The 21,612-nt window shown below is 37.0% G+C and overlaps 1 protein-coding gene and 1 pseudogene across 9 annotated transcripts in view; one reads left to right on the forward strand and one right to left on the reverse strand.

The window, feature by feature from the left end:
• CAMK2D (calcium/calmodulin dependent protein kinase II delta) overlaps positions 1 to 21,612 on the forward strand; it is a 313,406-nt gene that overhangs the window by 237,754 nt on the left and 54,040 nt on the right. For all 9 annotated transcript variants that reach the window (XM_015540216.2, XM_007088183.3, XM_042984014.1 and 6 more), the window contains 2 exons: positions 5,111 to 5,194; positions 20,214 to 20,308. In XM_015540216.2, the coding sequence (XP_015395702.1) occupies positions 5,111 to 5,194; positions 20,214 to 20,308 (179 nt within the window). The remainder of the gene's footprint in view (positions 1 to 5,110; positions 5,195 to 20,213; positions 20,309 to 21,612) is intronic.
• Positions 5,420 to 6,618, reverse strand: LOC102949912 (annotated as a pseudogene).

The raw sequence follows: 21,612 nt of genomic DNA on the forward strand, positions 1-21,612 counted from the left end.
AGCTGTATGATATTGGGCAAGTCACTTTAACTCTGTGAGGTCCATTGTCCTCTTTGTAAGCAGTTATAATAAACACTTCCTTGCAAGGAACATACCTGTGCTACAAAAGATGTTGAATAAGTTTTCAAAACCATCTTGGCAGGGAACACAATGTCACAGTTCTTTGCCTACTTAGTGAAAGTTGTTGAGCAAATCCATGAGTGGAAAAACCAAATACCAAGTTAGTGAAAGCAATAGCATCCAAATAAAAGTACACAAATTTCAAATTGTGATCTGGTTTATTTCTAAAAGTGATCTGGTTCCAAAGAAAGAATGACAGATTGGGAATAAAATCCCCCTTTCTTCTTCTGCATGATTCTATGACAGTTAAGTTCTTGCTAGGGTATCTATTAGAGTAATGACTTTTAAGAGGTGCATTTTAAGTCCTAAGAAAATTCAGCATTTCAACAAGTGTAAGAAAAAAACATAGTTTATAAGCTTAAGCGAAAACACAAGTTTTTTTTTTTCTTTTTTTCTTTAGCATATATTCTGCTTATTCTACTCAAGTTCAAGTGAATCCTCATTGTAACCTACCTGAGAAGGAGGCATGTGGTGTATATAATATATCTTGTGGGTGTTCTACCAGATATATCATAAATTTTAAAGTAAAAGCATGTTTTAGTATGAACGACTTGATTCGATATTTATTCAGTATTACGTAACTACCAGCATAGTCTCGTGTATTTGATTAATTTTATCTTTTAAAATGTATTATCAATGTTAGGCAGGGAGTCTTTTTATTTTAATAAAATAAATTATTTTAATTTTAAGAAAAGAGCAGAACTCTTTATTTTGTGCAATGCCAGGAGTTCAGGCTTTTGCACAATTTTATTTTAAGAGTTCTTCTATAAATAAAAACGAGACAAGGCTTATAGAAGCTCTTTATTGCGTTTTTTCAATACTCCTTTTCAAGCCTAAATGTTTTTCTCATGATAATTTCTTCTGTCTTCTTAGCCCCGATTTATTTGAGCACTAGCCAAAATGCTAGAAGTAACACCTTGTGTCACTACATTTGTTAAGATGGCTAGAAAATTTACCAAAGCAAAATATCCAAATACAGCCCATTTTTCTCCTGTGGGATTGGAAGTGCTATTTACAATATATCTCTAGTTCTTTGTTGCTGTTAGGGCAAAAAAGTATAACTACCACCATCTTGCTTCATGTAAGAATTGTTTTACTTGGTTGCTGTTATGTCTCTTTTTCTAAATATTAAGGTGTTTTTTTTAATGCAATGGATACATTTCCAACAGTAAGTAATTCTGTATTTGTTTTGGTATATTCTGATATCCTACTGGTTTTTCAGAGTGAGAAAAACATACTATCTCTAAAGAAGACAAGCTCTCATTAATTTCCTTGCTAATAACATACATCATGAAAAACAAGATTCTTATGAGTTTAATCTCCTGCTAAAGAAGGTTTTATCCATTTTACCCTCAGTATTTTGGTATTCATGAGAACACATTGCACAGTACACGGTTCCTTAATGTTTGTACATTTAGATTATACAGTAAAACCTTGGTTTGTGAGCATAATTTGTTCCAGAAACATGCTTGTAATCCAAAGCACTTGTATATCAAAGTGAATTTCCCAATAAGAAATAGTGGAAACTCAGATGATTTGTTCCACAACCCAAAAATATTCATATAAAAATGATTACAATACTGGAATATAATACAAAATGTAATGAAAAATAAACAACCTGCACCTATCTTTGAAAACCCTTGTGACTGGTGTGAAGGAAACAAAAGAGAGGAGGGTTATTGTTTAGGACCCACTTTCACTATCACTAACAGAATAACTACTACCTATTAGCTTAATGGAATCTTTTTCTGCATGGGGGCCATTGTATATGCTAACACGGATGTTGAGTACAGTACAGTATTAATCAACTCTTGTCATACACCATATTTAATGTAACTGGCAATAAAGCAGCAGAGGAAAGGGTCTATATCTGCAGGCAGCCTGATCTAGAATGAAGCAAAGCATTCCTAAGCTTCCTCTTGTCTGGAAAAGCAAGGGACTGTCCACAGGTGCTTTGAAGTGACAAATAATACACTACCACCAGTTACAGGCACCTTCCAACATTCTGAAGAATCACTGATATCTGCCAAACACAACAGCCTGAGACCAAGCATCGGAGCGACGATCACCCATAGTCCTGCAATGAGAGAGAGAGAGAGAGAGAGAGAGAGAGAGAGAACCATTGGCTCAGTTGTGATCATGTGACATTCGGCATCACATCTTGTATTGCAAGACATCGCTCATTTATCAAGTTAAAATTTATTAGAAATGTTTGCTCATCTTGCAGAACACTTGCAAAACAAGTTACTCGCAATCCAAGGTTTTACTGTACTTAAGTATTGTTAGGAGTAAGAACCCCACTGACTGCTCAAATGATAACTATATCAAATAAGAATGAATGTGATGGTGTTTTCTTAGCATTTCAGTCTCCGGAAAAGGTTTGTAATAATTTACATTTAAAATTATCTTTTCATTTCTAAATCACATGGTGACTTATCTTTTATACCTAGATGAAATATTATTAACATTTCCTCTCTAGGAAAGGTATTCTACTAAGATATTTAAGACACACATTAAATTTTACTGATGCTAGATAGGAGGTTATAGATTGTATATAAAAGAATACTCAAAATTTAGAGTAAGGAAGGACCACTGAGAATTATAGTTACCCAAAGAGATCACTAAGGTGGAAATAACTCATAGCCCACCCTTTGTTAGAGAAAAGGTAGAGATAGAAATTGAGGCTTTAAGGAACAGAAAAAGTAACATCAAGGGCAAGAATGAGAAGTCTGTTTTCAAGAGACCTTAAAGAGATTAATCAGATCAAATGCTGCGGAGTAGAAAGAAATCATGTTGGGTAAATAAAGGGGAACTGAGTGATAAAGAATCTTAAGTGTAGGCTAGGACCTTAGTCTTTAACCTGGACTTTGGCATCAGTTTCTCATTGGGTTCCTTTGTCTGTGTCTCAATTTGGGAGGAGTTGGAATGAGAGAGAGCAGGTGTGGCATACCAGAAGTTCTTTAGAACTCTTGTGCCCAGCCCTACCTTGGAATTAGCTGACTGACATCACTCCTTAAGGTAATCCTCAAACTTCAGTTAATGGAACTGCCATTATTCAGGAATTCTTCTACCTCACAACTGTCAAGCAAATGCTTCTTTGAAGTAAAGTTTGAAGAAGAGGTAGATCTGTTGTGGTCCATGTAAAGCTTAAACTACAATACAGGGCTCTTTTTTTTGGAGTCCCTTCACACTGTCCATTCCATCTTCCTCCACTACAAAGAAAAGGAAAAGTAATACAAGGGGAAGGGGATTAAAATCCCCAGCCCTTTGCCTCACTTTCTAAAGTAATTTATTTCAGAAATAACCATGCCATTTATACACACACACACACACACACACACACGTATACACACACACACACATATTTGTTTTTATATCTTTTTATATATTGTTTGTACTTAATAGCTTTGAAGATGGGAAGAAAAAGCTCCGTTCCACAGAATTTTGCATCCCAGTAAATGTATAATGAGCTTCTTCAGTGATTTGTGGTTAGAGGAATTCCTGATTACATATCCTTTTAAAGAAATGTTTTGTTTTTATGTGTGCCTTTAAATAAAACTACCAAATCAGAATAGTTATTTTTAGTCTTTTTGAAAGTAAATATTTTTATTTGAAACCTATTATTTTCAGAAATAAGGAAAATGTTACTCTAGGTTCTAGCTATAAATTGATTGTTATTTAAGCGTACCTTATTGGAGTTTACATTGATTTATACAATAATGAAACTTTATTCTGCCATCTAGTTTCTCTTACCACATCTCTCTCAAAATTCTAGTTGATACTTGCTCAATAGTAATTCATTCAAATGTTCCTGAATCTTCTCTTTAAATTCAGTTATGAGTACACACTGACTATTTATTAGTACACTGTGATCTCTTTGATATATTTCGGGCTTATTTCTTTTAGTGAATTCTTCAACTTCTCTCAACCCCATCCTCACCTCATAGACTACCTCAATTTCCAAAAATATTTACTTGGCATCTATGTTTTGTGTCCTTCTGTTTTATAGGTGAATGCTTCTCATAATAAAATTACGTAGATATCATGATAACTATCATCTTTTGTCAGGTTCTAACCCTATCTTCAAATTTCTCCTCATTTCTTTTCAGGCATAGAGGAGGAAAGACTTTGTCTTTTCCCTCTTAGGTCTGTGGCGGGGGCCTGTGAGTTGAACTGACAAAAGACTGATGAACAGGAGAAAAGCATACAATTTGTTTTAATGTTAATATTGTAATGCCTTTCTAGAGAAGAAATGAAGACCTAGAGAAAGGCTAGACCCAAGGAATTATATCCCATTTTAACAAAAAGTGATAAATTGTGGAGATTTGACAAGACAAAGAAAAAAGGGTTTGGGCTAGGGGCATTAAACTGTGGGGGGAATAATGAGGAAATACCTAGAGAAACTAATGGAAGAGCAAGGCTATTTTACTAAGGTTGGTTTGTGTAGATCCATCTTGGCACCAATTCCCATGCCAAGAATGTTCTCTTCCTGGCACAGGGAGGGCACCTTTTCCACAAGAAATGTATGCCCTACTTTTAGGTAGAAAGGAGGAGATTAAAGAGCCTGTCATACATCTGCTAATTCTCAGTTGCCTTCAGCTAAAAATAATCAGTATGCCACCGTGGCATATTTTAGGGTGGTGTGTTCTTATCTTTCACAGGTTTTGTTTCAGTTCTGACATAAGTACGTGAGAATAAGAACTGCTAACCGAGTAGACTTAAGTACACGCGCTGACTGTATAGCACAATAAAGTAGCCTTCATGTCTGGAAATAAATGTACTTTTTCCAATAAGCTACCAAGCAGATTAGTGTTGATACTACTATAGAGAGAAACCAGTCTGCGTTATTTTCATCTTCTGAGAGCCTTATTTTATTTTGACAAACATATTAGAAGGTTAAAACATCCTCCAAATGTTTTATTCCTTAGTTTCCTATATCATATTGGTTTTGTTAAGTCAACTCTGACTCCTTAACATCCATTTTCCCTAGGTTTTGCTGGCACACCCGGATATCTTTCTCCAGAAGTTTTACGTAAAGATCCTTATGGAAAACCAGTGGATATGTGGGCATGCGGTAAGGAATCATCTATCTATCTATCTATCTATCTATCTATCTATCTATCTTTCTTCCTTCCTTCCTTCCTTCCTTCCTCCCTCCCTCCCTTCCCCTTCCCCTACCCCTTCCCTTCCCTTCCCTTCCTTTCCTTTCCCTTCCTTTCATTTTCTTTTTCTTTCTTTCTTTCTTTCTTTCTTTCTTTCTTTCTTTCTTTCTTTCTTTTTTTCTTTCATGGATCTGTTATTTAATTAGGTTCTTTGTAAGAAATTTAGAACACCAATTTGTGAGGATAAACTCCATTTGTGAGAGCGAACACAGAGCGGAGGTAGACCTGAAGCTGAGGACCGGCTTTGATTTTTGGCAGAATTTGCGAGTCCACAGCTTTCTGATCAACCTTGCACTGCTCTGTAATCTCATATTTTTCTTTCTCCATGTTGAAGATCTCACCTTCCTGGCATCTGGGTTTACGCAGCTTCTTCTTAAAGTAAACATCAGTGAGGTGTTTGGGGATTTTCACACTGCTGATACCAATTTTGGTGGAGGTGGCAATGACAAATTTCTGGTGTGTTCTATACAGAGGAGCTCAATTAAGAGACAGAGGTCCAGTCACAAGTAGCAAGCCACTGCTCAGTTGCTTCAGGAAAACCACTCTCTTGCCTCTGTGGCACCCAGTGAGGATGATCAAAATGGCCCTAGGAGTGATGCTAGCTCTAAGTTTCCTCACATGCTGACTGAAAGGATTTTTGCCATGGCTCAACAGCTTCTGAGGCACATCTTCAGTAGGATAATACCTAGGCATTTTGTGAAGTTTAACCACTCGGGTACCACCATTCTTATCACCACCAACTGGTTTTGTGACAGTAGCAAGAACCTTCTCCTTCTTTTTCTTTTCAATTCTGGATTTTGCTGCTGAATACTTCGCTTGTACATGGCCTTTCTCGAATACATAGCCGATTGGGAATATCTGCCAATTCCTCTGACTAGGACAGGGTTTTGGCTGCAGTGGGGCTTCTTCTTCTTTGGAGTTTTAGCCTTGAGGTTACCCTTCTTAATCTTGCCACCAGCATCAGCCTTCTTGGCTTCAGGTTTCTTCTCCGTAGTATCCGGCTTCTCAGCTTTTTCGCCCACCATCTTGCAAGATGGGAAAGAGCAGGAATCATATTTCTATGCAAATTTTATAGTATACCAGTATTATAATTAATGATAGGATCCTTTAAATTGGAAGTTGATGCTCTCTAATGATCAACTTAGGGTAGTAGTTCTCAAACTTCAGCCTACCACAGGTCACGTGGAGGGCTGGTTAAAGCACAGACTGCTGCTTCTGAATCAGTCGGTCTTGGGTAGGAGCATGTGTGTTTTTAGCAAGTGCCCAGGCAATGTTAGTGTTTCCAGGTCCGGAAGCACCTTGAGACCAGGGACACAGCATCACCTGGAGTGGCTTTTATGCTTTTATGCTGCTGTCCTTCCACCTCATCCAAGCAGCCCTTTCAACAAATGCCACGTCTGCACAACATGGTTGGCAGGGCCTAAAAGGGAAAAAGTGAATCTTGGAAAAGAAAGCAATTAGTCTGTTCTGTGGACTGAACTCTGCTTTAGGCCTTTATCAACCAACTCTAATCAAATAAGTATCCTGTGCAGGCTCAAAGCCATATAATATGGAGGATTCCCACCACAATTTTTAAACGGAATTTCTGTGTGTTACTGTACACTGCGAATAGGTGAAAGACTAAAATAAAAAGGATACTATAGAATACTTTGAAATATTTTTCAACTGGGGTCATTGATACAAACTAGTTTTCTAGGTTCCTGACACTGTGTCATTGCTACCAGTCTCAATCGTGTGGCTTTAGTGTGCCGCAGATTTTGTTGCCTTTGGTGTTTGTAAGCCTGGAAGGATTTGTTTAAAAAAATGATTATGAAAATAACTTTTTAGATTTGGTTTTATGGAAAAAAATAATAAATTCATCACCATTACTTTGTAGTGCTAGGTTATCCCACACTATATATCTTGTCAGCTTGATCTCATTAGCAATAGCAACTTGGTGTTTGATCTGAAACTGGATGCCTCTTGGACCTTTAGACTTACCTCCATGCCCAGGAAAGCAGTTATGGGAGGAGCACTATATCTCCAGTCACAACGCCTGCGTTAAGGTCTTTACTTTGCACTTACTCACCTTATCTCTAGTATCTCTGAGTTGGTTTCTGTATCTATCAAACAGGAAATATTACCCTTGTAGAATTGCATGGGGGTCAAATAAAGACATTTTATAGTTTGTAAAGAAATTTAAAATGCAAACAGCTATTACTCTAAAAGGTTGGATTGTCACTTAATTAAAGGGTGAGGTCTTAGGTGTCTACTCTGTCCCCAAGCTCTGTCTTCCTTCTGCCTACCTGAGAGTATCTTCGAAGTATGAACTCGATGTCTTTGGGTTAGAGCATTGTCACAGAACATCCTTGTTCAAATCTAAATGCTAATGACAGATAACTCACATATTTCCCTTGCAACATAACACCTTTCATCACAGATCTGTCATTGCTGATGAATTTAAAAAGCAGCAAAGAGTGTCCTGAGAGGCAGGCAGATCTAGATGGGTTTTATGGAGGAGGAAGTTGATGGGAGTGTAGCCGGAGTTCTGCACTCAGACCCTGAACACTAGTGGGCTAGTGTAGTGGAGACTGATCAGTAGCTGGGGCAAGGCACTCAAGAGTCTTTTTGCTGCCTTCATGAGAAGGTCACCTCTAGCCTCCCTTCACCTCCCTTTTTCTCCATCCCTTCTTGTTTTCCTCTTTCTCCTCCTCCCTCCCACCCACCCCACAGGTGGGAGGCAGTATGTGCACTGGTTGAGAGCACCCACTCACTCAGCTCTTTGATGCGCTTGCTGTAGAACCTGGCACAAATTTTATTGTCTCGGTATCTCAGCTTCCTTGTATAAAACAGAAAGTAAGAAAGTGTTTCTTTTTAAATGAAGTTTCAAGATAACTGATAAGTAGATATGTGAGAGAGAGACTTATGCATTTTATTAGATGACTCAGCATTATTGTTTTGATCAGCAGTTGAAAATTATAAGTTCATCTGGTTACCTGAATACCGAATACCCTCTCTCCCTTTGCTTTCTTTCTTCTCCTTTAAATTATTCTTTTGCAGGCCTTTGATTCTGCCAAAGATGCTATTGTAGACCAGTTTCATAGCTCCTGAATCCTATTCATTCAGACAATTTAAATAAATCATTTATTTAGTTCTTGCATTAAAAACTTTTTTTGACAATGTATCCATTTTATTTGTGTTTAAGAATGTCAGGTTATTTAAAAGAACCCCCCCCCCCAAAAAAAACCTGGTATTTTGTATTAGGAATTCTTTTCCTGGCTGGGGAGCAGAATCAGTGATGAAACTTATGTGTGTATGTGTGTGTGTATATGTATGTATATGTATATATGTATCCAGCCCCTACATAGGCCCTCTGCTTTAGTGGCTCTGAGTGCCAGCTACATATTTTAATAACTATGACATATCATTGGGGTTTAGACTCACTGTCTTAGACTTACTAAATACACTATGCTCAATTTCAATATTGCTTTGGTAAAGTTGAGTATATCTGGCTTTTGAATTTTTTGTTTGAATGCATTGTTTATATAGCTAATCTTTTAAAATAATAGTATATCTTGTAATAATAGGATTTCACATCTGGTAAATGCAAGGTAACTCATAGAGTAGAAGCTCTAACTCTCTTGGCTGGACAAGGGGAAAAAGATGGGTGAAGAGTAGCTTCCCTTCTTACTGTGTGAGCTATGTAACATTCTTAAAAAGTTAAGTAGGGGCATCTGGGTGGCTCAGTTGGTTAAGCATCTGGCTCTTGATCTCAGCTCAGGTCATGATCTCATGATTCGTTGGATCAATCCTTGTGTCAGGCTCTGCACTGGCAGCATAGAGACTGCTTGGGAGTCTCTCTCTCAAAATAAATAAATAAACTTTTTTTTTAAGTGCATGTAAATAGCAGATAGTGTATGTATGCCTGCAGATGTATATGCACACACACACAGATCTCATAATGACTATAGAAACTTAGAGCCATAGGGCATCTCACAGATTTCAACCTGAGTTTTGCCATGGGCAGAACCACCTTTCACTTTGCTCGGTTTTATCCTTACCTTTGCTTTCTTCACACAGTTTTCTACAAACAAATAGTTAAATCCCTTTGTGACAAGCAATGCTCTATTTAGAGCATATATTTCCTAACAGTTCCTATTTTGCATAGAGATAGTGATATATTTTTAAATCGTGTGCCTTAAAATGCATTTGGGATCACATAGGTAACTATGGAAATGTCTTAGATATTCTAATATCACAATAATGCCCCACCTCCTTCCACAAACATCATAATGCCTTTTGTTACATTTCTGGATCACTGCAGTGGGTTTGGAACACTGCCTTAACTATTTTATTCTATTTTCACTTCACTAAGGTAACATGAAAGTGACATTAAATTCTCTCAGGTTTGTAAGACGGTCTACCCTTTCTCATCCTCGAGGTAATAAGCACCAAGGGAATGCACACATATTCAGTTGCTTTTAGATTATGACCTATCTTGAGAGAAACTCTTTTTTAGCCATCCATCAGCACTAGCACTTGCCTATTGAATAACTACTTCTTTTCAAGGCTAGACATTGTAGAGTGGGGTAGGAAATGACACTACCCAGATAATAAAAGAAATGCAGATTAAGACATTTAGCAGAATAGCAGCTAACCTTCTGTGAATTAAGCTATGAGCATGCACTACAGCAGATTGTCTTTTTAGCAGTTGACATAGAGCAGAGTGAAGCACAGTATTGGTATAATAGATAAAAGAAGTCTATACATCATTTTTATTAGAAATATGCAATTATCCATACATAGGACATTTCAAATACCACCATTACCTTGCTTTTGAGACCTCACACAGAATGTAATCTGACCTGCACTCAGTCTTTCAAAGCAACTAGTCTTTTATTGAAAAACAAATAATGGACATTAGTGAAACAAGAACACTCCCCTGAGTTCTACCTTAACAACAGTAAATTGATTTTGATGGCTTTCTTGCATATATAGCTGTTTCCATAATTCCCCAAAGGAATGAACAGATGTTGTTTATAGATGTCACTGAATCACTGGATTTTAACAGAACTTGCTTCTACATTTTGGCTCAAATGTAAGCCCATATAAACCTAGCCAACACACACATGCACGCACACACACACACACACACACACACACACACACACACTTGTCTTACTACGTCTCTGTCTGAATTAGATATCACTCAGAACAGTTATGAGTGATAATAAATTAGTGACTATCACAGAATATACCATGACTTTTGATGAGCCTTTGGAATATTATGGAATATATTAAGAAGCATGGTCACTAAGTTCAGCATTTGTGTGATTACTGGGCCTCAGAGCATATATTTGCTAAGGGTTCCCATTTCCTTAGAGATTGTGTTGCTGTTTTTTTTTTTTCTTTTATTTCACTGGAATAAATCAGCATCAAGCACTTGTTAAGAAAGTATTTACAATTTTGAAATCTCAAGCAGTTTGTTGGTATGATTACCTTACACTGGTCAACTTTGTTGCTTATGATTACCAGTTCTGTGATTACCTTACACTTGGCCATCACAGATATGCCTCACAATTACAAGGCTCTGTTGCCTTCATCCTTTATGACCTATATCCTCATTAGTCTTCTATCCATGGAGCTTTACTCCTAATTATAGCCCCTACCAGTATTGTCTTACTGTGAAGTTACCTATTCTCTTAGATTTCTCAAGACACAGTGTTATGGTGTCCCTAACCTGATGTTTTAGAAACATGGACCCATGTTTCAAAGTGACCTGAGTACTTACCAAATTCAATTTTCTGGAATGGACCAGAGAATCACTGAATAAGATTCTTCGTGGTGAGGCTCAGGAATTTGCATTTTATCAGCCTTGCTAGATTATTCTAGTGCACACCAACATCAAACAGCATCATGCTAGCTAGTTGCAGTTTTCTTTAGGGCAGCAAATTTTAGGATTCTTACACAATATAGCAGAGGTTGCAAACAGGTGGTTCACAGATGTTTTGCCCAGATTGCTGAACCTTTTACTTTGGGAGGGGGGGTGTTGACATTTATCATTTATCTTTATAATTTATTATCAGGAAATTTCACTAAAGCAATTGAAAGAACTAATAACAAGATACTTTTGCCCTTAAATAACAGCTGTACCTGTCAAGTGATGGACACATGCTCTCCCCTGGTTACCCGCCCGCCCCATACACAGTGTGGACACAGGCATTCATCTCTTCCTGGTGCTGGAAGACCTGTTTGCCACCCCTACTCTATGGCATAGTTACCATCATCTGGAAAACAACTTCCTATCTTGCTGACCTTGATCTTCTAGATCTTTGTTCTTCCCATAATTGTCCCTTTGGGTCAGAGTTAGTTAAACACTTTTTCCTATTTGAATTGCATGGTGATTTTTTTTGCATAAGGTATTGCAATATAAAAGGGAGCCATAGTTATTCTTTGTATAGTTAACTGTACATTTCCAAACTCCACTCACAGTATGCCCTTTATTTACTGAGAGTATTAAGTGGATGTCTTGTTAGATTGTTCCATTAACTCCCCACTGACTTTTTGGAGTTTTTGAACATTGCTTTTTTCTCTCTCCTTTCATCAGAGCAGCGACTAGAATGTTTTAATCGTTAATGTTATTATAGGTTTAATCATTTTTCTAACTCCAGCTTTTATTAACATTATTTTTGAATGTTCTTGATAATGTAATCTTTCTACCTAATCAGTAATCAGTGCTTCTCAACTCTTACTAATCAAATACCTCTAGCATTGCCCAAGCTCAAATGACAGTGAAAACTAGTTCAACTTCCACTTTTAAATGTTATATGAAGCTGTGTCAAAATAGTTGTTGTAACTTTTTATTTTGGAAATTTTGAGGTATACAAAAGTAGAATAATATAATTAAATGACAGCTAATCCTATTTCATCTACACCACCCAACTCATCCCTCCTCCCCAAGATTATTTTAGTCAAACACAAATATAATATCAGTATATCTATACATACCATAATGTGTATCTCTAAAAGAAAAGGGTTCTTTTAAAAGAATGACAATAATAGCAGTACTTTAAAATTTAATATAATTACTTCTTAAAACCATCAAATAACTAGTAATTTTTTTCGGCAGTTTGCCCTCTTGTCTCATAATTTTATTATTAGTTTGGAGTCTTAGGTCCCCCCCCTTTTTTCTGTGAAGTTTATTTTTGAGAGCGAGAGTGAGTGAACACGAAGGGGAAAGGGCAGGGAGAGAGAGAATCCCAAGCATGCTCCGCACTGACAGCACAGAGCCTGATTTAAGGCTGGAACCCACAAACCATGAGATCATGGCCTGAGCCAAAATCAGGAGTTGAACACTCAAGTGACTGAGCCACCCAGGGGCCCCTCTTAGGTCTCTTTTAATTTGTAATTTCTGCTTCTCTATCTTTCCTCCTCCTCACCCCCCTTCTCATTTCTCCATTTATTTGTTGAAGAAACCTGCAGTTCCCACAGAGCACCCCTACAGAGTACCTGATATTGGTCTCTACATAATGTTTACCATGGTAAGGAACCATGATTCCTTGTGAAAGGAACTAATTCCAAGTCTAGGTTAAGAAAAGCACAAGATGATACAGGTGCATCTTGTTATAGCAGAAAGACAGAAAACTGTTAAAGACCACAGACTTTTTTTTTTTTTTTTGCAAGAACATATCAGGGATGATATGACCTCCAAAGGTTGGATGTGTCTCATGATGTTAGTAGCTTCTGATGATCTCTACCTAGATATGAACAGGACTCAAGAGCCAACTTGAAGAGACGACTTCTAGTTAAAGATAGGACAATTAAAAGTTAAATGAGAAAAATAACAGTAATAGATTGAAACACATCAAGTTTAAATCCATGCATTCATGACTATAATCAAACTACAATAGCAATCCTAACCTTGGATTAGGGGATTAATTAATGGGAAACCAATGTATTTCAAAATTATTTCGAATTATTTCGAATTATTTCAAAAACCAATTCATAAAGGAAGAAACAAAAGTCTGCTACTTTACCTTTCCTGTATGAACCTGGTCATACAGGTCACCAAATAATTGATGAAATAAGTTGTTCTTAGACTAAAGAAGGTGTAATAGAATCAAAATATCTTTTTTTGTAACCCCTAATGAAATATCTAGGTAGAAATCATTAAAGGCCAGTAACATCCTGAGAAACATTCAAATTTTGGAGGTTATATCCTCATCCCTGAAGTGCTCTTGCAAAAAAAAAAAAAAAAAAAAAAAAAATGAAGATTTTGACCAGCTTTTAAAGATTTTACTGACTTAGTTTTAGGGCAAGAAAAGAAACTCTATTTTTTTTTCATTTTTTTTTTCTCTGACCTAGGAGAGGAAGGTAAAATATTAGGGTTATAAATTAAGCTTACAAGAAAGAAGTAAATTGGAATGGGGCAAAGATTCTCAGTTAGACAATAAAAACTTTAATAAAGTTCATAGTTAAAGGAAAAAGTGGCTGCAGGGAACATTTAAGACAGTACCAAAGTGAAACCTTACTAGTGGTCAAGGCCTTTCAATTACACAACACAAACAATTTAAAATTTAAAATGCATTTGTCTTCATAGATGAAGAAAAAGTAGCTCTAGCCTGCTTGTGGCTGAAACAGTTATTTCATATAAGCTCTCAAACCATTTCCTCATCTGTAAAATGGAGACAATAACATTTATTTACCTCAGCATTGTACAGGGAGTAAATAAGGTAATGCACTAAAGCAGATGTAGCTACTCAAAAAATGTTACCTACAAGAAAATGTATTATTATACCATGACTCTCATAGTTATTCTATACTTACAGAAAATAGAACTCCAAAAAAGCATGTAATTCAGGAAGGCCTCAGACTCCAATCTAATGAACAAATCAAAATAAGCTTACAAACGAGTATTTATTTAAATAGGCATTGAGAAGTAAACATCCGTGTAAATAGTGCTCATGTATTTTTTTTCTTTAAGTCTTCTGGCCTGAATGTTTTTAAATCTTTTATATTTGTGTTATTGTTTTAGTAAAAGTAAATTTTTTGGTAGAAACTCCTCAATCAAGCAATTAAATTGTGGGCATTTATCTATGTAGTGGTTGCCATTTCTTGGGGAACGAGGTATCTATGAACCTTCCCCTTTGTAGAGACACAGCACATCAGTGCCAGCCAGCAGGACTGGCACTGAAGCCAGGACAAAGCCTCTGAAGCAGGCCAGCCTTGCAACCTACCCTAGGTTCAGAGTGCTAAATGTCTCAGTTGTCTCTGTTTTATAATTTCATAACAGCCTACTTCAAATGTTTATTAGAAAAATGTCAAATTAAAAAATTAATATCGACTATTGCCATTACAGAGCTAATTTTCTTTGGGGCACCTGCGTGGCTCAGTCAGTTCAGGGTCCAGCTTCATCTCAGGCCATGATCTCAAGGTTCATGAGTTCAAGCCCACATCAGGCTCACTGCTGTCATTGCAAAGCTCTCTTTGGATCCTCTGTTGCCCTCTCTTTTTGCCCCTCCCTTGCTAGCTCTCATGTGTGCTTCCTTTCTCTCTCTCTCTCTCTCTCAAAAATAAGTAAACATGAAAAATAATTTAAAACTAATTTTCATATTTACCCCCAAACCATAACTAAGAGATAAAACTACTTAGGTACAGCCCTTCTTCTACCTCTGTCCTGGGAACACAAACACAGACACTCATCACGATCCTCAGTATTAGATGCATGTGTTAGACAGAAAAATAATATAAAAGTAAATTTAAATAAATTTACGTTGTTTATAATGTGGAGAGAAATGGAAAAAATACCTTTTTATGTTACAAAGATGAAGTATCAATAGGCTAAGATTTTTTCACAATATACTGTGATTTTTCTTTTCATGGCCTTTTTTTTTCTTTTTAAATCTACTATAGTAAAATTATTTTCAGCCTTGATTTTAAAGTTTTGTTAGGTTTTTATTTAATAATGTTTAAATAAAATGTTGTTTAAATTGTTCCACTCTGGTAGTGATTCACATGAATTTAAGAATCTGCTTTTGAACTTGAACTTCCAGAAGCAGGCTGTGACAGTCTAGGGTGATTAAACTATTGTCTAAAAGCCATTTTAGCTCCCACAGTGTCTATTGTATAAAGATGACAAATCTGATGGACAAGGGCTATATTTTCCTAACAAGGAAAGTTAAAGAAACCCAAGAGACCAACACTGGTAAGAGATAAAAGGAATCCTAGGCCATGCCAGGCAAAGTTTTATCTGTCTGACCCTCTTTCCTTGGTTTCCATGCTTTAAGGGAAAGCAGCAAGGGAAAAATAATCAGGAGAGGTCAGAGCAGTGACAGAAACTAAAGACTTTAGGTAGGCCAATAAACTTTTCCAAAGTAGGAGGGGATTGGTTCAAGATGGCAAGTTTAGAAGATCCTGAACTCACCTCCTCCCATAGATACACAGACTCTCCAGCTTCATATGAAAAAATTTAAAAAAAAAAAGGGCAAAGGCTGTCAGTGTTGACTAGACACTGGCAAAAGAGTAGAAAACCACACTGAAGTGGGTAGGAGAGACTGGGACACAATCTCACTGTAAACCCTGCCCATAGCTTGGTGATCCACAATGAAGAGAAAACTCAAAACCTGGGCTTCTCCTTGAGGAGTAAATGGTTCGAACCTCATATCCAAGACCTCAACTTTAAGGACCTGCACCTGAGAGATGAGCACCAAGAATGTCTAATTTTGAAAGCGGACTCATGTACCAGATGCACAAAACTACCATGATCTGTAAGACAGCTCTTAAGGGGCCTGGATGCTTGGACATACCTGCCCCAGGGCCCAGCTCAGAGGCAGCCTGATTGCACCCAGACATCAAGTGAAGGAGGTTGACCTGCTTATATTAAAATGTCAGCCAGTGGGGCAGGCATCTAATTAAAAACACATATCTAGGAGCCTGCTGGAGTATTCTCTGGGGTGGAGGCTGGCAGTACTGTGTCCATGCTCTCCTTTGGCCATGCTTTCCCTTTGCTGCTCCAGAGCACCAGGAAAGAAGCTTTTTCATGTATCTGATGCCCTGATCTTGTGGCAGCTGCCCAGGGGATGCCTCCTGACTGGCTGGCTCTGGAGGCCATGGGGCCTTGTGTTCCTTCTCTTGTGAGACTGTAATAATCAGCATCACCCAGGGAGGAGCTCATACCTCTGTCTGGAACCTTGATTTTTGCAGCTGCTGTCAGGTGACACCTCCACATTGCCTGGCTCTTTCGGTCAGTGGAGCTTATGCTTGTGGGTCCTCTAGGACTGTAACCGATAGAGAGATAGTTCTTAAATGGCCACTACCCACATAGCATAGCAAGAGGTAATAGACCTAGGAGCTTCGTCTTTCTGTGAAGGGCACCTATAAACTAACCATCATAGCTGCAGCCTGAGGAGCAGGTTTCTAATTAAACACACATCTAAGGAATGACTATAATCCTTTTCAGAGACCTCAGAGAGTACCACTATCTTCATGCTCACCCTCTGCCACACTCCAGAGCCCCAGTGTCTGCTGGAGGAAAGCTTTGCATACAGCTCATGTCCTGGTTTTTACATTTACTGCCCTGTTTTTTGCAGCTGCCTCCCAGGGCATGCCCCCTTGATTGCCTGGCTAGTTATGGGAACTTGCATTCTGAGGTCCCACGGTTGGAAATTGTAGAGAAAGTTACTGGCAAGATGCCACACCAGGGCACTGCACAAACAGCAGATTTAGACACACATCCTTCTAATCTTTCTGTGAAGAAGACATCTTGGCTTTTCCTAGAACTTTGGCCTGAGGAGTAAGTTTCAGAATTGATATACATCTAGTGGACTACAGAGTTGCTCTCAAGGAATGTAGGTTGTGGATACCATCTTGGCACTCTCCCTTTGCCTTGTTTCAGCTTGCTAGTATCTCCCAGGAAAGATATTATGCATTCATCTGAAGCTCTGATTTTTGTGACTGTCACCCATGGGACCACATCAAATTACTTGGTCAGTAGGGCTTATGCTTGTAGTCCCACAGGACTGTATATATTTGCATAATTTTTAAAAACCTGCTATCTGAGGGTCGGGATTCCAAACAGTCTGAACCCAGGTGCTGAGATCTTTCCCTTTCAGTCACTGGTGGGTCTTGGCACATCCTCACGTACTAAGAGCTAATAAAAATATAGTAGGCTTTTTGGAGAAGAGCAAAGGTTTGAGAGATGACAAAGAGTTGGGGTAGAGTTGAAAGACAAGTTTCATCTTCTACACAAAACCACTACTTAAATGTTGGGAAAGGTGGGGGGCACCTGGGGGCTCAGTCGGTTAAATGGCCGACTTTGGCTCAGGTCATGATCTCATGCTTCAAGAGTTCAAGCCCCGCATCAGGCTCTGTGCTGACAGCTCAGAGCCTGGAGCCTGCTTCAGATTCTGTGTCTCTGTCTCTCTTTGCCCCTCCTTTGCTCATGCTCTCTCTCTTTCTCTCAAAACTGAATAAACGTTAAAAAAAAAATTTAAAAAAAAGATTGGGAAAAGTGGTTATTTTATCCACTCTGTAGACCAATACAGAGTCAAATAAAATGAAAAAACAGAGGAATATGTTCCAAATGGAAGAATAAGATAAAACTTTAGAAGAAATCTTAATAGAACACAGATAAGTAATTTACCTGATAAAGAGCTTAAAGTAATGCTCATAAAGATCCTCATTGAACTTGGGAAAAAAATGGATAAGCACAATGAGAACTTCAACAAAGAGATGGAAAATAAAAGAAAGTACTAAATAGAAGTCACAGAGAATGTGACTAACAGTAGATTACATGAAGTAGTAGAAAGGATGAGTTATGAAACCAAGCTGGTGGAACTCACCCAGTCACAACAGAGGAAAAAAAAAAAGCAAAAGTGAAAATAACTTAAGGCACTTATGAGACAACATCAGGCAGACCAACATTCACATTACAGAGGTTCTACAAGGAGGAAAGAGGCAGAAACGTGTTTGAAGAAATAATGGCTGAAAACTTCCTTAATGTGGGGTAGGAAACAGACATCCAGTTCCAGAAAGCTCAGATTTCCAAATAAGATGAAACCAAAGAAACTCACACCAAGACACATTATAATTAAGATGTCAAAAGTTAAAGATGAGAGAATATTAAAAGCAGTAAGAGAAAAACAACTAGTTGTGTACTAGGGAAGCTTCATAAGCCTATCAGTATGTTTTTCAGCAGAAACTGTGCAGGCCAGAGAAAGCTGCATGATATATTTAAGCTGCCAAAAGAAACAACAACAACAACAACAACAACAACAACAACAACAACAACAACTTTGAATCAAGAATGTTCTACCCAGCAAAGTTATTCAGAATTGAAGGAGAGATAATGAGCTTTCTGGACAAAAACTAAAGGAGTTCATCAAACTAAACCAGCCTTACAAGAAATGTTAAAAGGAATCTTTAAAAGCTGAAAAGAAAGGTTGCTTATTGGTAATGAGAAAACATATAAAAGAATGAGTCTCATTGGAAAGGTAAATACATAATAAAGATAGTAGATTAATCACATATAAAGCTGGTATACAGGTTAAAAGACAAAAGTAGTAAAAAACAATGATTATAATAATTAGTGAAGGATACACAAGTAAACTATGACATCAAAAACAAAATGTAGGATAGGGCAGAGTAAAACTATAAGCCTTAGAATAAGATCAAACTTAAGTTATTAAGTTAAAGTACACTGTCACAATTAGAACTTGTTAAGCCTCATGATAACCACAAAGCAAAAACCTGTAGTAAATACAAAAGAGAAAAAGAGAAATAAATATAACATAGCTCTAAAGAAAGTCATCAAACCACAAAAGAAGAGAGCAGAGAAGAAAAAAGGAGCACAGAAGAACTACAAAAATAGCCAGAAAACAATGAACAAAATGCCAAAAGTACATACCTATCAATAGTTACCTTAAATGTAAATGGACTAAATTCTCCAATCAAAATACATAGAGTGGCTGAATGCATTAAAAAAACAAAAACAAATTTATACTGCCTACCCTTCAGATGTAATGACATACAGTCTGAAAGTGAAGGGATGGAAAAACTATTTCATGCAAATGGAAACCAAAAGAAAGCTAGAGTAACTATACTTATATCAGACAAAGTAGGCTTTAAAATGAAGGCTGTAATGAGACAAAGATGAGCATTACATAGTGATGAAGGGGTCAATCCAACAAGAGGATATAACATTTGTAAATATTTATACACCCAACATTACATAAGTATAGGAGCACCTAAATATATAAAACAAATATCAACAGACCTAAAGGGAGAAATAGCAATACAGTAATAGTAGAGGATTTTGATACCCCACTTACGTCAATGGATAGATCATCCAGACAGAAAATCAATAAAGAAATATTGGCCTTAAACCACATGTTAGACTACCTGGACTTAACAGATGTGTACAGAATATTCCACCCAAAGGCAACAGAATACACATTCTTCTTGACATGGAACCTTTTCTAGGAAAGATCATATGTTAGGCCACAAAACAAGTCTTCATCACGGATATCAAACAATATATCACCCCGATGACAGGTAAGTTTCATCTTTAGGTATTGATCTGTTGTGCCTGTTTAGAATTCTTTGGTTCTAAAGTTAATAAGGAAACAGTGTCTTTGAAAGACCCATTAGACCAGTTGTGCATAACAGATACAGATGTAACATCCCATCTAAAAACAACAATACACATTCTTTTAAAGTGCACAGAGAAATTTTTGGACTGCCATATACTATCAGAGTTCATGAGCATAAGAAGAGAGCATTCGCCCTCCACAGAATGTTTCAGAGTAGATCAGAGCATGTCTTTCTGAAGCTTTCCAAATACCCAATTTCCTCTCTTTGAATGGATGTGGCTTAAGTATCATTGTGGATCTGCCACATTTAATTTATTGTTGCCTGAATGACTTAACATTATGTTAATATGCTCATTCTGTCTAGGTGTCATTCTCTATATCCTTCTGGTGGGATATCCACCCTTCTGGGATGAAGACCAACACAGACTCTATCAGCAGATCAAGGCTGGAGCTTATGATGTATGTAATAAATGGTCATATAGTGTAGATGAGCATTTGTTTTTTTTATTAACCAAGAACAAAATTTTTTCATTACACTTTAAACTATAATTTTCAACAATTTCTCTAATTATTTTTCTCAATCCTAGGGAGAGGGAGATAAAGAGTAAGAAAAGCAGCATATGTGTTTAGTTTGTATTTCCTTTTAGTTCACTATCTCCTAAGATTGAAAGGAAAATAGTTGGAAGTCTCTAAGGAAGGACTTCGCTTCTCAAAATTTTTGGATCTTAGTACATTTTAAAACATATAAAAATTAAAAGATTTTTGCTTTAGAAATGATTAATGCTTGTTTAGTTGAATTATATTCCCAAATGTTTATCACATAATTTTAAATTATGTATCAACAATATTTTGCAGTGATCTATGTATCAAATAGAACATCGTTCCATTGTGTCAGCTTGATTTTTTTTTAGTCTTATTTACCTCATGGGCTTCTGTGGAAACTTTCATTTGAAGAATGTGTTTCACAATTGAATATACTTGAAAATCACAGTTCCAACATGTTTCATTTATAATTAGAATATTTGAAAGTATGAGTATGAATTAGGTTCTAAATCTCAAAAGTAAAGCCTTATCTATTTTCTCTTTATGGCTTAACTTTGGGTTCACTGATAATAATTTTCTCTCCTTTGACAAATATGTATATAAATATGATTTACTACCACCTTTGGTAGCTTCTCACACATCCCTCTGGAAATTAGAGTTCAAGGTTTAGAGATGCTTTTGATATATTATTAAGTGGAGCAACTAAGTCGTAGGAATTTTTGGGTCCACCTTCTGTGCAGAAGTTAAAAGCTCAGTGTGGAAGTGAGAGAAGATAAAATAAAAAATCTCTGTTATATTAAATCAGGTCTCATGAATTCAGCAGTGCCTTTCTGTTAAAATGTTCTATATAGATGGATGTGGGTATAGCAAGAATTTAAAATGCATATTCTTTTAATTTTGAAGCATCCCATTCTATCTAGTCAGACTAATATTTGGGCCAAATTAAGATTTACATGGCCACAGCTAGCACATTCATCATCTTTGCAGACTACAACTAGGCACCCCCTTGGCAAGACATAGTTCTGCAGATGCACTGCTTAATGAATATGGAGGAATGACTTTGTGGAAACTTTTTTAAAAATGAGATAAAGGTCCACCTTTATTCAGGCTGAACCAGCTCCTAATTTGCTATCCGAATATCTGTACCTCAAGGAGGAACAGCTTGAATATTTCTTCATTGGCAAGTTTTCATAGCTGCCCAAAATAACTTATGGAATTAA

Source organism: Panthera tigris, chromosome B1 (assembly GCF_018350195.1).
Source record: "Panthera tigris isolate Pti1 chromosome B1, P.tigris_Pti1_mat1.1, whole genome shotgun sequence".
Classification (NCBI taxonomy): Eukaryota; Metazoa; Chordata; class Mammalia; order Carnivora; family Felidae; genus Panthera; species Panthera tigris.